Source organism: Colobus angolensis, unplaced genomic scaffold (genome assembly GCF_000951035.1).
Source record: "Colobus angolensis palliatus isolate OR3802 unplaced genomic scaffold, Cang.pa_1.0 Scaffold103, whole genome shotgun sequence".
In the NCBI taxonomy this organism is placed as follows: domain Eukaryota; kingdom Metazoa; phylum Chordata; class Mammalia; order Primates; family Cercopithecidae; genus Colobus; species Colobus angolensis.
This window is the reverse complement of record NW_012111253.1, coordinates 6,832,155-6,850,132: the sequence shown is the minus strand read 5'-3', so window position 1 is coordinate 6,850,132 and position 17,978 is coordinate 6,832,155. Positions and strand designations below refer to the sequence as shown.

The 17,978-nt window shown below is 38.8% G+C and overlaps 1 protein-coding gene across 4 annotated transcripts in view; it reads left to right on the top strand.

Moving 5' to 3' along the window:
* Window positions 1-6: 6 nt before the first annotated feature.
* CASK (calcium/calmodulin-dependent serine protein kinase (MAGUK family)) overlaps window positions 7-17,978 on the top strand; it is a 428,292-nt gene continuing 410,320 nt past the window's right edge. For all 4 annotated transcript variants that reach the window (XM_011942514.1, XM_011942504.1, XM_011942497.1 and 1 more), the window contains exon 1: window positions 7-246. In XM_011942514.1, the coding sequence (XP_011797904.1) occupies window positions 188-246 (59 nt within the window). In that variant the 5' untranslated portion in view covers window positions 7-187. The remainder of the gene's footprint in view (window positions 247-17,978) is intronic.

Below are 17,978 nucleotides of genomic sequence, written 5' to 3'. Positions count from 1 at the left end.
GGCGGTCGCCTGCAGAGGAAGGCGCCGCAGTCTCTGGGCCTCGCGGCCCCACTCGAGCGTCCTCGGCACCGAGGGCTCGCGGGTCCTGAGGGGAGGAGGCGATCCCGGGGCTGGGCACTGAGCTCTTGGGCGCCCCCACCCCCGTTTTCGAAGCCCTCCACGCTGCGGCCGCTATCCCCTCCGGACCATGGCCGACGACGACGTGCTGTTCGAGGATGTGTACGAGCTGTGCGAGGTGATCGGAAAGTGAGTCTCCACGCGAGGGAGCGGGAGTGTGGAAAAATGCATTTCAGTGATGCCCCGGTCTTCCTGCACCCGCTCCGGGCCTGCCCCCTGCCCTCCCTCCTTCCCCTCTTCCCCTCTCGTCCTTCTCATCTTGGAGTATTTATAGACGTGTACCTGGAGCTCCTGCCAGGCGGGGGCCTGGGGGTTCTCAGCGGTCCATTGAGGCCACCGAGCCGAGGCTGGCCACCCCGTAAGGCGTGGGGCCGGCTGCCTGCATTTTATCTGACGGTTGCACAGGGACGTGGCACAGCCGATTTTATAGTTGCTTCAGTTGGGGTTTTTGTTACCTTGCATGTACCATAGACCATTTTTGAAAAGAGCAGCTTGCATTTCCTTTGCTTGTGTGGTGAGAGAGAGAGAGTGAGTCCAGGGTTTTAATTGTGGGGTGTGTGTCTATTGTGCGGGATATTAGACAGATGCCTTTGTGTACACCCCATGCCCGGATTGGAGGGGATCATTTAAGACGGGGTGCGTTCAGTTTCAGCACATTCTCTCCTGGTGTACATGAACGTGGAAAGAGTTGGGGGCTTTCGAATTTTTAATGCTTCGTTATGCAATGACTGTTCAATCAGTGCTCGAGGCTCCCCTCGACTGTTGTTGGGATGGTGGTTAGCGTGGTAGAGCCGTCTGCTTTGAGTCACCGGGCTGGTCTAGAATATAGAACTGACAGTCCAAATGCTCATCCTTTCATCTGTGTTGTATAATTACCCTGGGGAAAAGCAGGGAATCAGATTAATCACAGTGCTGATTGAGAATTAAATCTGCAGTTCCTCATCTAATTGTCCATTCCTTAAATCTATTTTGAATAGTTTCCTTTTCATTCTTGTCAAACAGTATTCCAAGTGCACAATCCTGCTAATTTGCTTGTGAAGGAAATGCTGGCAATCTGAAGTTGATTTCCTAACACAGCGTGTATTCTGTGGCTTTAGAAGTTGAGGAGATAAGATTTAAGAGCAAATTTTTGCTTAATAAGGATCGCTAGAGCTACCATTGAAATAGCTTACCTCTTTTTTTTTGGAAGCGGTGCTTTATTGTCTATTTTAAGGTCCACAGTTGGGAAATGAAACCAAGACCTTAGAGCAGTTGGCCCTATCTCTTTTACGTTGTCTGCAGTACACGATTTCAATTTGAGTGCTAATTTGTTTCCTTTTCTTTCCATATTGAGGTATTACAGTGTTGCCTCACATGGTGAAATTGTGGGTAGAGCTTGCTGCACACTTTACTCAGACCCAATTCGTATGAGGACGTGTTACTCCTTGCCCTATTGTTACATGACCAGCCAGACTGTTAAAAGGAAAGTATCCAAATGTGTCCTGTTAAAGTGGTTGTGGAAGTGTTCTAGAACAGCACTGTCCAAAAGATATATTATGAGCCACATTTGTAATTTAAAATTTTCTAGTAGCCACATTTAATAAAAACATATAGGTGCAATTAATTTTACTAAAATATTTTATTTAACCCTGTAGATCCAAACCTAACACTTAAACATGTAATCAGTATGAAAAAATATTAATGAAGTATTTCACATCTTTTATGCTAAGTCTTTGAAATCCCAATGTGTATTTTACACTAACAGCACATCTCAATTCTAAGCTACATTTCTGATGAAAATCAGAAATACTTAATCTGTATTTAGGTTTCATAAAATGTGCATTTGCAAAAGTAGATTCACATACCCAAGTTACCCAATATACATACCCAGTATACATAAAAGTTTTCCAATAACCGAATCAAGTACGTTTTTCTAAATTTAAATTTTAATTAATTAAAATTAAATAAAATTCAAAATTCAGTTTCCCAGTCGGACCAGCCACGTTTCAGGTGCCTAGTAGCCACATGTGAATAGCACAGTTCTAGAGAGAAAAATGTATCAAAAATCTCCTTGGTTTCCTCATTCTTAGCAGCACCCAGTGAAGATAAATTAGGTGTTTCCCAAGAGCCTCCAAATGACCGTATGTGTGGGTGAATTACGTTTGTTGCATCTTAGTTATAGCTGATGTAAACGAACTAACAAAGTCATAATTGGAAAATGTGAGATTAAAATGTTAATTATATTGTGAAGATGGAAAATAGCCATCACTGAATCAGTTTTGGTAACTAGTTCTGATTCCTTAAGGTCTGGAAGGGCGATGATGTGATCTCTTTGGATATCAAAAAGAAATGGTCAGAATCACATTAACACAGTCAGTATTCTGCTGATTTGTAATTGATAGAATATTTTCAGGAAACACCCCTGGGAGAAGAAAATTCATCTTTTCTGGCTGTTTCAGAGCTGCATAAAGAGGGGCAGCAAGCTAATTTTGAGGTGATAGGTACTCTATGGCTACCTTAACTACTATGAACTGTGAAATCTCATTCATATTTGAAACTAATTCAAATCTGAGTTGGTCAGTGCCAATTATAAAATGCCATTACATGAAATAATGAATTCAAGCTAGCCTTATTGTTAAAGAATGTAATAATAGTGTTCGTCAACCTGAGTAAAGGTTGAAGGTTTCTCTAGTAAATTGTCTTAGTGTATATTGATCTGGAAATTGAAATTAGCTTGAGATTTTCTTGCAGGGACCTTGACAGCATACATTTTTAACTTAGAATTTGTTCACCTCTGAATTTGAACAGAAAGCCCTTGAAGATGTTCGTACGTACTGAAAACCTTTTTATTGATTTCTATCCAAGTTCTATGGAATTTTGTTTTCTTTTTTACCAAATTAGTATCACAAGTTGTTTTTTACCACTAGATCTTAATAGGTTTAAATTTTTACTAAGGTACTTTAAAATAGATTTCACTTTTCAAGACTAATTGACCTCCCACTCACTCCTCTACCTAGGCAACCACCTACTCACTTACCCTCTGTGTACTTGGCCTTAATTGATGGCATAAATGAAAGTTCTCGTCTAATTTAGACCCTTCAGTGTGTTTTTTCTCCCCCCATTGGTTGAGAAAGACAACTTCTAGAGTTAATGAGGTTTTGAAATATAAGATCATTATTTGGAATATGTTTTCTTTCCAGTGGCTGCAGCCTTTACCCTTGTTAAAGCTGTCTTTGAGGGAACGTGTACCCAGTTTGTTACAAATATTGGAAGGATGTCGTTTCCCTTTTTAAAAATTAAAACTCTTTTTCCTGTGTTTCTCATTTTTGAAAATCTTGCAGAAACTCCTTTGAATGCTTGTTGGTTCTATAACATTTTCTATGTAACTATCTTTCAAGTGACTGAAACAAATCTCCAATAATACGACCTTATCGTAGTCCCAAAACTTCTTGTCTTAGCAAATGTAGCAATTACTGGAAAGGAAAGGCGTTATGCAAATAAGGTTAATGACTAATTTTTATGTCATAATCATTTACTGTATCTTTTACAAGTGTAAGTAAGTGTACAACCGGTAATACTACATGAAGGAAATTTAAGACAATTCATCCAAATTAAAACATAGAAAAATGCCTACTTTCTTGGTACAGCAGTGTCTGTGAAAGAGAATAACGAAATACACACCATTTTTACCTTGTGTTGGTACCTTTGCCTTATTATTTAGTAACCTGTAGCTTCTGACTTTCCTGCTCTGATAGGACATACACTAAAATTGGAATGATGCAGCATGACCCTTGCTAAGGATGACATGCAACTTTGTGAGGCATGCTGTATTTGCTTACACCTCGAGAGCACTTATATTTAATTACAGTTACTTATTTATGGATCTCTCTAGTTCACTAATAAGGAGCTTCTTGAGGGCAGGAAATGTTTCTTACACATCTTTCTCCATTAACACAGTGCTTGCAATGTAACAGCCTTTCATTAGCTGTAGAGTGAATTGAGTAGTTTTAATAAAATCTCATTAAAAGGCAAAAAAGCATGTTTATCAACCTCAGAGCAATTATTGTCCCAAGAACCTGCATTAAAGTAGTGGTTCTCCACCTGGCTGCATATTAGAATCATCAGGGGAGCTTTTAAGAAAGATCAATGCCAGAGCCCCGTGTCAAAGCAGTGAAATCCGAGTTTCTGGGAGTGGGTCCTGGTCACTGATATTTTTTAAAGCTCTCTGTGTGATTCTAATGTGCAGTTATGATGGGGAGTCATTGGCTTAAAACTTAGCTTATGTATGTAATATTTTGGGACTGGCTTTTCAGAGGCTTGCAATTCTTACAAAGTGGAATAAACTCTTTTTGGAAGGTATCGAATGAAGCTAAATGGCTAAAACATGGATTTTATCTTCTATGCACTTGTGTTTCTCAGCCTTATTGTGTAAGAATTTAGTTTTAGCTTGTGTTTGGCTTTGATTTCTTTGGCCTTTTAAGATCCACATTGATTTATGACACTCATCTAATGCTAACATGACGATTGTCTGATGTTTGGAACAACACAGAACAAGGATTGCTTCAATAACAGTTGATGATGGTTTTCCACTATAATGACTTGATTTAATATTAAGAAATTTATCAGTTTAGTATGGATTGTGTTTGTACATACACTCTATTAAAAGAGTATGGTTAAGTTGCTTGTATGCTTTAAATTACATACTTGTGATTCCAGTAATGCTGTTAGCTGGAGAATTGAGTTAATGCAGTCTTTATGTAAATACTGGATTAATAATATGTAAAGTATATAATTCAGCATACAGAAAAATTCAGCTTTACTAATTTGTACTAATTACTATGACTTTCACATGTATTGATTCACGCAGTGATTTGGGTTTCTAGTACCATAGGGAGAATGTCGCATTGTGTTGAAAAAATGTTTCCTGGAAATTTTAACTAGACTTTGTAGGTAAACTAGTTTTTAATGTTAGGAAAAGATCAAGTGTTTGCCTGAAGGAACCAAGAATTTTCCAGAAATGAGTAGATATTCCAAAAATACCAGTGATCGTGAAAGAAGTGCATGATCACAGTGACAGCCAAGTAACAAGGTAAAAGAAGTAATCAGCAGCTAAATTGTTGGTAGCCCAGAAAGAATGCAAGCCATGGGAGTTAAGCTGTACCTCTACAGAGGAAAAACCTTTTGAACTCAGGATGTGGATCCTACAGATAGCAGACCTCAATGGGAGTAGGGAAGCAATATTGATTCCTGATGACGGAGTTTGATCCTAGGACCATTTGGAGGGAGAACAGAGCTACGCCGTTGCTTTTCTGCATGTATACAACCTTCTGGAGTCTCTTCGTGTCTGCTTTTTACAGATTGCTTTAGGGCATGTTGTTTGAAGTTGTCTTCATAAATACTTCCTGTGGACTCCCTTAATTTTTATGACCGTAACACGCTTCTATGTACTTGACATAAGCAGTTCAGCTCCCTCCATTGTTTCCTTGTATCTGCAACAGTTTCACCTGATGAACTACGTCTCAAATGTCCCTAAATTGTGTTCCTGGATATTTCCTTTAAGCTGAAAATTCTTCTGTCTCCAGCTGTAGTTCTACTCAATACATTAAAGAAGCAGGTATACCTTGCTTCTTGACATTTTCACATTTTAAATGTGGTAGGAGTACTGACTGCATTTAAAGGAACTTTGACATAAGGTTGTTTAAAAAGCTTTTATAACTTAAAGCTTACTTTGTAAAGGGAATTGACATTTATCCCTCTAATGTTAGGCATTTTGGATGTATTATTTCATTTAATCGAACCCATTTTACAAAGAACACTGAGATTCAGAGGGGGTGATCAGTAATTCACCCAAGATCACATGGATTCCAACACGGTTCCATGGTTTTAAAGTCTATTCATTTCGTGCTGCATTCTGCTGCTAATTCAAGTTGTGAAAATACTGTGTTGGATTTTCTTAAAGACACATGTCTTCATTTTCAGAGTTTCTATACTGCAAATTTTAGTTGTTTGACTTTATGGTTAAATTTCTTACCTCTTCAGTAGAGGTTCCATATACTATTCATTCTTTCATCTGTTTCTTTTTTATTTTTGTCTTTCTCTTTAATAAAACATCAGCATTTGTTACCAAACTAACTGGTAAATCTATGTATTGTTTAGCAATGAAAATATAGACTCTTGGCCATCTGTCCAAAATATAATTTGTTTTGGAACTTTCTCTACTCCTTTTACTCTCCAGATTTTTTCTTTCATTTCCCCTGCCCCAGCAGACAGGATAGTTGATTAATTACTCCTAACTTGCCAGACCAGAAGTAATAAGGTTTCAGAGGCAGATGTTTGTTGGGAGTGGGGTGGAGTGGTTTCCAAAGGATAGTTATTCCTGTATCCTGTGATAAAAATATGGAAATTGTTCTCTCTAATTCTGAAAACCATGTAGTGAGCTGCAGCTGCTGAGTCTGTGAGCTTCTAGCTGTTTGCCAGCACTGTACACCTTCAATAATCAAGAGACTGAGTTAACTATTGCAGAGCAGGTACCTGACCCCAGCCAACAAGCTGATGGGGTGTGCTGTTCTCACATTTTTTGGTTTTATTTTGTAGTTGCAAATGACAGTGAAGATTCTAGAACCACCAATATGGCTCTGGATTTATGCTATAGGATTTAAGATGCTACAGAACTTGCTCTCCTTTCTTTCTGTCCTGGAGCCACTATGGTATTGGTTGTAGAGCCCAAGTCAGTATAGAGTCTCTGACTTCTACCCTGGGAAAATTTCATTTCTGAAGCTAGTTTGTTTTGAAGTTAATATGTATTTCCAACATTTAGATTTAACAATTTTGTGTTACTTTTCTTTATTAATTAGTTTTTATACAGTAAATTATAAAAGTAATGATGCACATAGTAAATTTTATTTTATTTTATTTTTATTTTATTTTATTTTGAGATGGAGTCTCGCTCTGTCTTCCAAGCTGGAGTGCAGTGGCACGATCTCAGCTCACTATAACCTCTGCCTCCCGGGTTCAAGTGATTCTCTTGCCTCAGCCTCCCAACAAGCTGGGACTACAAGTGTGCACCACTGTGCCCAGCTAATTTTTTTATTTTTATTTTTTGACGGAATCTCGCTCTGTTGCCCAGGCTGGAGTGCAGTGGCGCAATCTCGGCTCACTGCAAGCTCCCCCTCCCGGGTTCACGCCATTCTCCTGCCTCAGCCTCCTGAATAGTTGGCACCACAGGCGCCCGCCACAACGCCCAGCTAATGTTTTGTTTTTTTGTTTTTTTTTGTATTTTTAGTAGAGACGGGGTTTTACTGTGTTAGCCAGGATGGTCTCGATCTCCTGACCTCGTGATCCGCCCACCTCGGCCTCCCAAAGTGCTGGGATTACAGGCGTGAGCCACCGTGCCCGGCCTAATATTTGTATTTTTAGTAGAGACGGGGTTTCACCAGACTGGCCTCTTAACTCCTGACGTCAGGTGATCCACCCGCCTTGGTCTCCCAAAGTGCTGGGATTACAGGCGTGAGCCACTGTGCCTGGCCGTAAAATTTAAAATATAGGTGATACAAAGATAACCAGTGAATCTGTCTCAATTCTCCTATCATCCATATCCCCATTCTCTAGAGGTAACCATTGTTCAGTTTCTTCTACATCTTTCTGGAAGCTTTTTGTTTAAAAGTGAGATCATATTTGTATAGTATGCTGAAATATTGATTTTTCATTAATAATAGTATATACTTGATGATCTTGTCATATCAGTTAATGTATCTGTCTGTCTCTATCTCCTCTTTAACTGCTGCCCAGTATTCTGTTATATGGATTGTTACTTTGGCTTTGGATTGAGTGCAAGCCATTTGTAATTGTACATTGCTGGAAATGCTGAACTGGAATTTGGGTTAGAGGTATGGAATGGCAGTGAAGATTTGGAAGTCATCTGTGTGGAAGTATAATTGAGTGAACGAATTCTTGGGAGTTGACTGCTCTAGGGCTTGTGGTTTGGAGTATAGCTCATAGAGTTAGAAGAATCGGGATAATGGACTGCACAGAAGTTTAAAAGTGAGGGGAGGATCAATAATGTAAAATGCCAATATTCTCTGAGGACTAAGAACATGCGTGGCTATAACAGAGAGATAATTTAAAGCACTTATCAAAATGAATATTATGTTTAATATTCGATTCATGATGTGTCTGAAAAGCTAGGTCTGGCTTCTTTTCTGTGGATACTAGTAATTTTATCCTATCTCTCTGTAAATCTATCTCAGAACCAACATATTTAGGGTAAAAACGAAGATTTCTTTTTCACTGTAACTGTGTTTTGCAGATTTCTGATGGCTGGCTTTTAGATAAAATCATTTGGTTTTCCTAAGATTATGTCCTTTTCATTCCTGAGCTTGTGCGTGACTGTCAATTAAATGGAAGCCTTTCATGAAGTGACAAAGTAAATTTTAGATACTTTACATTCACTCTAAGTTCTTGGTATGTGTCAAACCACTGTTATCGTCTTGTATCTTTCTACGATAGGAAACTGAATTATTTCTAGCCTCAAGAGTTTTTGTCCACGCTGGATGAGTGTAGTACTGTCCTCTTTCACATTCCTCCTCCCGTCACTTCCTAACTAAATTTGTTTATTGGCTATTTTTGGTTGCCCACATCCATTCACAATAAGAAATGATTGCTTCATTGTACGTAAGCCAGTTTTTTGGTATCTAAGTGCATGTTATTTCACTTCAGCTTCTTATATTCTATTTATTACTGGGCTGTTGTACATTGTTTTTCCCCCCAATCTTTGTGATTTCTTTTAATATACTTTTTTTTTCCCTTTTTGCTTTGTAATCATTGTTTTGAGTATTTGAATTATTTGCAGGTAAGAATGAGGATTGTTCTGTCTCTCATGCAGTTTAATAATATCCAAAATATACTATGTTCGGTCTGTATTTCAGGCTTTTAACTCTGAAGTTAGAGTGTTTTGGTATATTTAAATCTAGGATAGAAGTACACTGTATTACCATTCACCTACATGCAGATTTTAATGTTTTCTTAAATTAAAGGATGATAATATTCATTCAGTTACAGAGGTCTCTCTATAGTCCTTCCATGGTGTGCAGATTACCATTATACTACTGCTATTTCATAGACTCTAATTTGTGTTTTTAGAAAACATCATTGATTCTCGGCCTTTTTTCTTACCCTTGGTATGTGATTTCCCCTAAACATATGGATTGCCGTTGCTCCGTGGCTTGTTAGGCAGCCCTCTTCTGATCTGGTAACCTTTGGGCACAGTGTGGCTCTTTTCTTCTTATTTATAAAAGGAATGATAGCTGCTTCACAAACCATTTGCTTGGATTAGTGGATTGTAAAGTGCAGCATAAGTATTTTTTATTTCTAGAATGTCTCAGATACTCAAATTACTTTTGGCAGTTATATACGTAAGTTTCAACAATTTCCAAATGTGCACATTCTCAGTGCTAAACACAGGCTCTATTACATAAATAATATGGTGAAATGAACATTCTTTTCTACCATGTGTGTAAAATTGTTAGTGGTGCTAACTTTTATTCATTGTTCATTTTTGCATTCATTTATAGCTATGAGGCCCTGGGCAAGTTAGTTAGCCTCTCTGACCCTCAGTTTCTTTAGCTGTAAAATGTGGTTAATGGTATATACCTTGTAAGGTTGTTGTGAGGATTGAATAGCATGATCTATGTGAAATGTCTAAAGGTTGTTATTATTTTAATTGCCATTGTCATTATTATTCACCAAACACTTGAGTTCTCTGGCCTCAAGGAGCTCAAATGACTTACTCACACACTCATGCACATATCCTCTGCATAACTTGCTAGCTGACAGACACATAGTAAAATATTTGGTCAGCAGTTGTTGAATGAGTGAGTACATTAACTGAGAAATCCAGAGACTGTGTGACCACCTAGTAGGAGAAGGAAGTTGGGGAAATCTTTACAGAGGAGGTGAGGCTTGAATGATTTGCCAGTCTTGTCCTTGGGTAACTCATGTTATCTTTATAGGCCTGTTTCTTCATTTATAAAAAGGAGTAGAGGAATACAAGTAGGGAAAATTAAAGAAATTTTAATAAAGTTATATATATAACTTTTAAAAAGTATGACTTTCATAAATTATATATATTATATATATATAAAAATTACTTGCAAGAGAGAGGGAGGGAGAGAGGGTCTCACTATGTTGCCCAAGCTGGTCTCAAACTCCTGGCCTCAGGCAGTCCTCCCGCCCCAACCTCCCAAAGTGCTGCGATTACAGGTGTGAACCACTGCACCCAGCCTAAGAAATATGTTGAAGAGTGCTTTGTGTCTTTTTAAAAACCATCCAGGCCCAGTGCAGTGGCTCATGCCTGTAATCCCAGCACGTTGGAAGGCTGAGGCGGGTAGATCTCTTGAGGTCAGGAGTTTGAGATCAGCCTGACTAACATGGTGAAACCCTGACTCTACTAAAAATACAAATATTAGCTGGGCATGGTGGTGCATGCCTGTAATCCCAGCTACTTGAGAGGCTGAGGCAGGAGAATTGCTTGAACCCGGGAGGTGGAGGTTGCAGTGAGCCAAGATTGCGCCACTGCACTCCAGCTGGGGCAACAAGAGCAAAACTCTGTCTCAAAAAACAAAAACAAAAACAGAAAACAAACAAACAAAAAAACTGTCCAGTGAGCTGTAATCACTTCACTGCACTCAAACCGAGGCAACAGAGCAAGACTCAGTCTTAAAAAAATTCTTTTAAAACTGTCATTGCTCTCATTGTTCAACTCCCACTTATGAGTGAGAACATGTAGTGTTTGGTTTTCTGTTCCTGTGTTCATTTGCTGAGAATGATGGTTTCCAGCTTCATCCATGAGAACATATGGGCACAGGGAAGGAAATATCACACACTGGGGCCTGTCGGGGGGTGGGGGGCAAGGGGAGGGATAGCATTAGAAGAAATACCTAATGTAGATGATGGGTTGATGGGTGCAGCAAACCACCATGGCACATGTATACCTATGTAACAAACCTGTCTGTTCTGCACATGTATTCCAGAACTTAAAGTATAATTTAAAAAAGTAAAAACAAAAACAAAAAAGCCAACAAAACTGTCATTGCCTCTTATGTACATAGAAAAGATAGTATTGAGTTATAGATTTTCATAATTTGTTTCCAAGTCTGTTCTAGATTATAATTCTGTAGTGTTGTGAAAAACTCCCAAGATTATGTTAAAAGAAGGAATTTTTTTATCACATTTCTTATGTTTGCGTTTAGACAATTGACAGATTAATTAATTGTTCATAGTGTGAAATTTCAAGACTGAAAAAAGGAAAATCCCAGAATATATATTTCAGAAACACCCATATATAGGATTTATGAATATTATAGTGTTCCTTTATGTAACTTCCCCAAATTTTATTACAACAGCAATTTCTACATCTTAACAGTGAGCAAAATGAGGTGGAAAGATTCCGAAGTTGTAGTCTCTGACATGATTGGGCACTGAATCTAAATAACCTAAATCCACAGAACAGCATTTCATCTACTAATTCTTATTACATTGTCAGGTATAAGAATGATCATGTTGAAATTGAGTGGTTGGTCTGTTTAGATCACTTCTACGGAAATACTGCTTAGGTTGATTTCAGAAATCCTTGGACGGTATTATTTATATTGCATTATTTAGGTTAGAAATTTTTGCTGACTTCCATCTGAGTTATTAGTTCAAAAGCAGAATCATCAGTCTTTACTTATATAGAATCTCCACTGGTCCTCATCGTAGGCTTAATATCTTCTTAACCGGGTTTTTGTTAGCAGTATAGTGTGGCATTAAATTTGAGACTATCTTTTTAATAAATTTTTTTAAATTTTGTCAGTTGTAGAATAATTAGATACTTGTAAAACAAGCAAGAAGCTGTTTTCACTGAGGACTTTCTTTAATTACATTTCATATAAATTTAAGAGAACCGTTACTAGAATATTAAAATCACAGGTTAAAGTGAGAATGTATTTCACATAACATACATAACATTTTTAAAAGCATGCTAAAGACGGAAAAAACCTTTACCAACCATACATTATAGGCAATGCTTTAAAAAAAAAAAAAAGAAAACATTTTGCTCTTATGGATGTGAAAGTGAATCTGTGTAAGTATGTATTCAAATGAAAATACTCGTTGTCATTGCAGAAGGAGAGTGGGTATCTGGAGAGGGAGCATTCTAAGCTTGCTGCTCTACTTTTTGGATTATCTACATTAATATTTCTCCCATTGCTGAGTATTTCTGTTATACTGCTGGATCATCACACTTCCATAATCTATGACCCACTTGCTCTAATGGTAGAATGGGCTTTAAATTGGCATCTGATTAAAGTTCAGGCTTCTTAGTTAGACTTGCCTGGGTGGCTTCAGAATTAGGCCCACAAATATGAATATGGACTTGAAGATCTTACTAGAACAATATTTTCCCCAATGAAGACACATTCATAAACTTGGTCCTAAAAAGATATGTGTAAGTTGGATTTGAAAAACGCAATTTAAGAGTTACTAGGAAAAAGGGATTTTAAGGAAAATTTTTAAATAATTTGCGTGATATCACCAGTTGATTTTTCTTTAGTTTCTTCATCTTGTAAAAGAAGGATAGTAATGGCTATATTATCTACCTCACGAGATTCTCATGCACAGAAAATTACATAATTCTTAAGTCTTAAACTACCTTACATATATTATTATTTCAATTTTATTGAAATAAAACACTTTTTTTTTTTTTGAGACGGAGTCTCACTCTGTCGCCCAGGCTGGAGTGCAATGGTGCGATCTCTGCTCACTGCAATCTCTGCCTCCTGGGTTCAAACGATTCTTCTGCCTCAGCCTCTCGAGTAGCTGGGACTACACACATGCACCACCGCATCTGGCTTATTCTTGTATTTTTATTACTGACGGGGTTTTGCCATGTTGGCCAGGCTGATCTCAAACTTCTAACCTCAGGTGATCTGCCTGCCTCGGCCTCCCAAACTGCTGGGATTACAGGCATGAACCACTGTGCCTGGCCCAAACTAAAACACTTCTAATGGACTTGTACTTTGGCCGGGCGCAGTGGCTCACACCTGTAATCCCTGCACTTTGGGAGGCCAGAGCGGGTGGATCACTTGAGGCCAGGAGTTCGAGACCAGCCCAGGCAACATGGTGAAACCTCATCTCTACTAAAAATGTCAAAAAATTAGCCGGCATGGTGGCGTGTGCCTGTAATCCCAGCTGCTTGGAAGGCTGAGGCAGGAGAGAATAGCTTGAACCTGGGAGGCAGAGTTTGCAGTGAGCTGAGATCATGCCACTGCACTCCAGCCTGGGCGATAAAGCGAGACTCCGTCTCAAAAAAGGAAAAATGAAAAGCAAGAACATGGGCTTTGTTGACTTTGATTTTGTAAGAATCATTTACCTTTGCCTTTAAAACTGATTTTATTTTCTTGTTTGATTTATAGACATTAATACTTCTCAACTCCTTAGAGGGCTTAGAACATGTTAGGTGAAAATATTGAATAAAGAGATTTGAGAATGAGTTATGTTTATTTTACTGTTGGGGCAATGATAAATTTACACTGATGTCAAAGTAAAGAAAGACTCCTGAGTATTTTTTTTCCCCCAGCTTCTTTTTAAATTGCTTAATTTTGTTGGAGCTTTGATGTTTGGAACTTACTACAAGTGAAGAATGTTCCATCTGATATTGAACATCCTGTTTAGTCAGTGAGGTTTAGATCAGTGGTTTTCAAAGTGTGGATCTTCCAGCAGCATCTGGAAACTTGTTAGAAATGCAGATTCTCAGGCCCTGCCCTGGCCCTACAGAATTAGAAGCCCTGGGGTTGGAGCACAACTATTTCTGTTGTAACAAGCCCTCCGAGGGAATTCTGAGGCACACTCAAGATTGAGAACCACTGTCTTAGAACTTTAGATCAGAGGTCAGTAACTATGGTCCATGGGCCAAATCATCCTACTGCCTGTTTTTATAAATAGTTATTTGGAACACAGCCACCGTCATTTATTTAAGTATCATCTGTGGTTGCTTTTATGCTATGGGGCAGAGTTGATTAGCTGTGACAGAGACCAAATGGTCCATACAGCCTCAACTATTTATCCGGCTTTTTACACAAAAAGCTTGCCAATCCCTACTCAAGATGAAGCCTTCGTGCTGTTTTCTTTCCTTTAATTCTGAACTGTGAACCGCTAAAATCATTAGGTAAACACTTATGTTTGCCTTTACACCTGACCCTCCTATTTCTACAGGTCCATTCTTCTCTCTGATATCAAATTATTAATTCAGTAACTAGAGACTTGTAAATGAAAATAACATACTACTCTGCCCTTTCCTTTTCTGTTAGGTAATGGTGGTAGCCTGTTTAACAGTTCTGTGACCTTTTCTCACTGATTTTGTGCTGGTGTCCTTGGTTTTTCTGTACTCTAGTGTAATCTAACTTAATCATGTATTATAATCTTCATTTTTCCCAATTCTTACTGCCTTTTTACTTCCTCAAGAGAAAACTGACCTTGTGACTCCTAAGTTTAGGGATTCATGTGAGCTGTTTGGAAGGGGTTTTTTTTTTTTTTTTTTTTTGAGACAGAGTCTTGTTCTGTCGTCCAGGCTGGAGTGCAGTAGCACAGTCTCAGCTCACTGCAACCTCCGCCTCCCAGGTTCAAGCAATTCTCCCTGCCTCAGCCTCCCGAGTAGCTAGGATTACAGGCACCCGCCACCACGCCTGGCTAATTTTTCTAATTTTTGTATTTTTTAGTAGAGTCGGGGTTTTGCCGTGTTGGCCAAGCTGGTCTTAAACTCCTGACCTCAGGTGATCTGCCTCCCTCAGCCTCCCAAAGTGCTTGGTGTGTTCTAAGCCAGGGGTCCCCAACCCTTGGGCCTCTGACCAGTACCGGTTCATGACCTGTTAGAAACCAGGCCACACAACAGGAGGTGAGCAGCAGGCCAGCCAGCATTACCGCCTGAGCTCTGCCTCCTGTAAAATCAGTAGCGACATTAGATTCTCATAGAAGCACAAACCCTATTGTGAACTGCGCATGCGCGGGAACTGGGTTGCTTGTTCCTTACGAGTATCTAATGCCTGATGATCGGAGATGAAACAGTCTCATCCCGAACCCTCCCACCCCCACCCCTGGTCCCCGTCGTCCATGGAGAAATTGTCTTCCACAAAACCAGTCCCTGGTGCCAAAAAGGTTGGGGACCACTGTTCTAAGCCATTGAAATAGTGCCATCCCTTCTGGAAAATTGTTACCCTTGTCCTGGAGTGCTGTAGTCACTGGTATTTCACCAGGATGTTAGTGAGCACATAGATATTGAATATTTTGGGCAATCTTAGACTGTTTACTGGGAGAGTTTTAAAAGTTAGCCTTCCCACATCCATCCAAGGATGGCTGTTTCTCTTTGTAGTTGGAATGTCTTGTTGTACTCTTTATTCTCCTTTGTACCTGCTCTCAGCCATTAAAGTGATTGGTGGTCAACTTCGTATAAAATACAACTGAATTTTACCATTGTTCTTATTGATGCACTTGAATGTTTCTGTTTACGCATATCACTGAGGGAAGTATAATAGCCTTTGAAAGAAAGGCCTTCTTATAGTCTCCACTGGCTCTGGTAGCAAGGTCAGGCAAAAGTGGTGTTTTTGCAGTTGTGACTCCATGGTTGTATTTTTCCTTATGTAACTGATGTTTTAAGTCAGAAAATATGACTTTGCCAAATGATACTGAGCTATATTACTGGTGAGTTTGTTTGGTTCCTGATTGCTTTCAGTACATCTGGGTTGAATACTTTAGTAGTGGATGCTGGGGAAGATGCAGAAAATAGTGAGCTGGATACTGGAAATTATTGAGTTAGACATTTAATTTAGGCTTTCCCAATCAACTTACTTCATACCTTTTGCCCTGCTTACTCATCCTAGAGGTGAGGAACAATGAGAAGAGGGGTCAGGCAAAGGCCATCCCTCAGAGTGTGGTTACTTATGTCTGTCGCCAAAAGCAGCCTACCTACTGGAAAATTTGAGCTTTACGGTCTTCTGCAATACAGTGTTGGAAATGCAGTATTTTAAAAATTAAATTGTTATTTATAGCAGTGAATAAAATGTGAACTCTTTAAAGGAGAGTAGTGTTACGGTCCCAGCTAGCGCAGTAGCCACCCACATGAATCATCTGAACAACCTCCTCATTTCTGTTTTATCTACCTGAAATAGGGGTCAGTGGTAGGTGATGATGAAAGTTTGGGAAATCATGCCATGCATTAGGCAAGAGAAATGCTGTGGTGACTCTTGCTGTGTTGTCCTCCCCTCCTGTGCATAGGAGTCTGGGGCAGCCCCAAGAGCTAGAGGTAAGCTTTAATAATTTCCCTGGGTTCCTTGGCAGCTGGCCATGCTTAGGCGCTGGGTGCTACTTCCAGTGTAGCAACTGCTGTAGAAAAGTTCTGCCAAATGTGTAGATTTTGAGCCATTTTAAAGGCTATAATGTATAGATTCATTTTTAGTAGGCAGAGAATATTATTTAAGGGTAATTATGCTGCAGTATTGGATACGGTTCATTGTGAAATAGATACTACAACAAGGCCTCCATGTGACATAAACCTATTGGAGCTTGTGTACTTTTAAAATATGTTTAATACATATTTTGAGCTTCATTAGGTCAGGATTCTTGGCTGTCATAGTCATTGTTGTATCTCTGCAACCTAGAGTAGTGTCTGGTACATAGTAGATGTTCAGTATATAGTTGAACCAGTTCAAACAAGGGGAAAAAGTAGCTGAACACATTAGAAAAGATAAAATTTATGGCCTATAATGCACAAAGTCAGAAGTTCATATTTTCTTTTAGTGCTAATATCTTGCTGCTTCAAAACCATTTAGTTCTCATAATGTTCTTTTGAAATAGGTTAGTAGACTTAGAATTGTATAGTATGTACCGAACATAGTAGTGGAATTCTGAGTAATACCTGGTTTCCCTAGTTGAGATCTGTAAGACCAATGCTCTAATTAAATCAGATGAAGAAAAGAAGTCTCTTAAGGTTGAGATAGAATGAAGAATTTTACAGTGAGTGAAATTGCTAATGAGTGGCTTACTTGATCTATCTAAAACTGTTTCATTGTTTGTAAAATGGCGACAGTAGACTTTAACTGATAGTATTGTTATGAAGATTAAATAAGATACTGAGTATGAAGTCCTTGGAGCCTTGCAGGTGCGCAGTGAGCATGACTTGTTTTCAACATCAACAGTAATTTTTGAGAGCTTCCTAATCAGTCACCTAGCTAGTCCCACCCAGCCTTGGGCAAAGTGAAGGGGCCACACGCCAAATCCTGCCATCTGGTTTATATTGCAGCCACTAGCCAGATGTGGCTATTTCAAGTTAATTAAAATTAAAATTTAAAATTAACTGAACAGACATTTCTCCAAAAAATTTATAAATGACCAATAAATACACAAAAAGGTGCTCAATGTCAAGTCATTATGGAAGTGCAAATCAAGACCAAATGAGATACCACTTCACGTGCACTAGGATGGCTAGAGTCAAAAAGACAATAACAAGGGTTGGCAAGGATGTGGAGAAATTGGATCTCTCATACATTGGTGGGAATGTAGAATGTTGCAGCCACCATGGAAAACACACTGGCAGTTCCTCAAAAAGTTAAATACAGAGTTTCCATATAGCCCAGCAATTCTATTCCTAGGTATGTGCCCAAGAGAATTAAAAATGTATATTTACACAGAAACTTATACATGAACATTCATAGCAGCATTTCATAATAGCTGAAAGGTGGAAACAACCCCAGTGTCCATCAATGGATAAATGGATAAACAAAATGTGGTAGTTGCACACAATGGAATATTATTTATAAAATTATTTATTAAAATAAATTAAGATAAAGACACATACA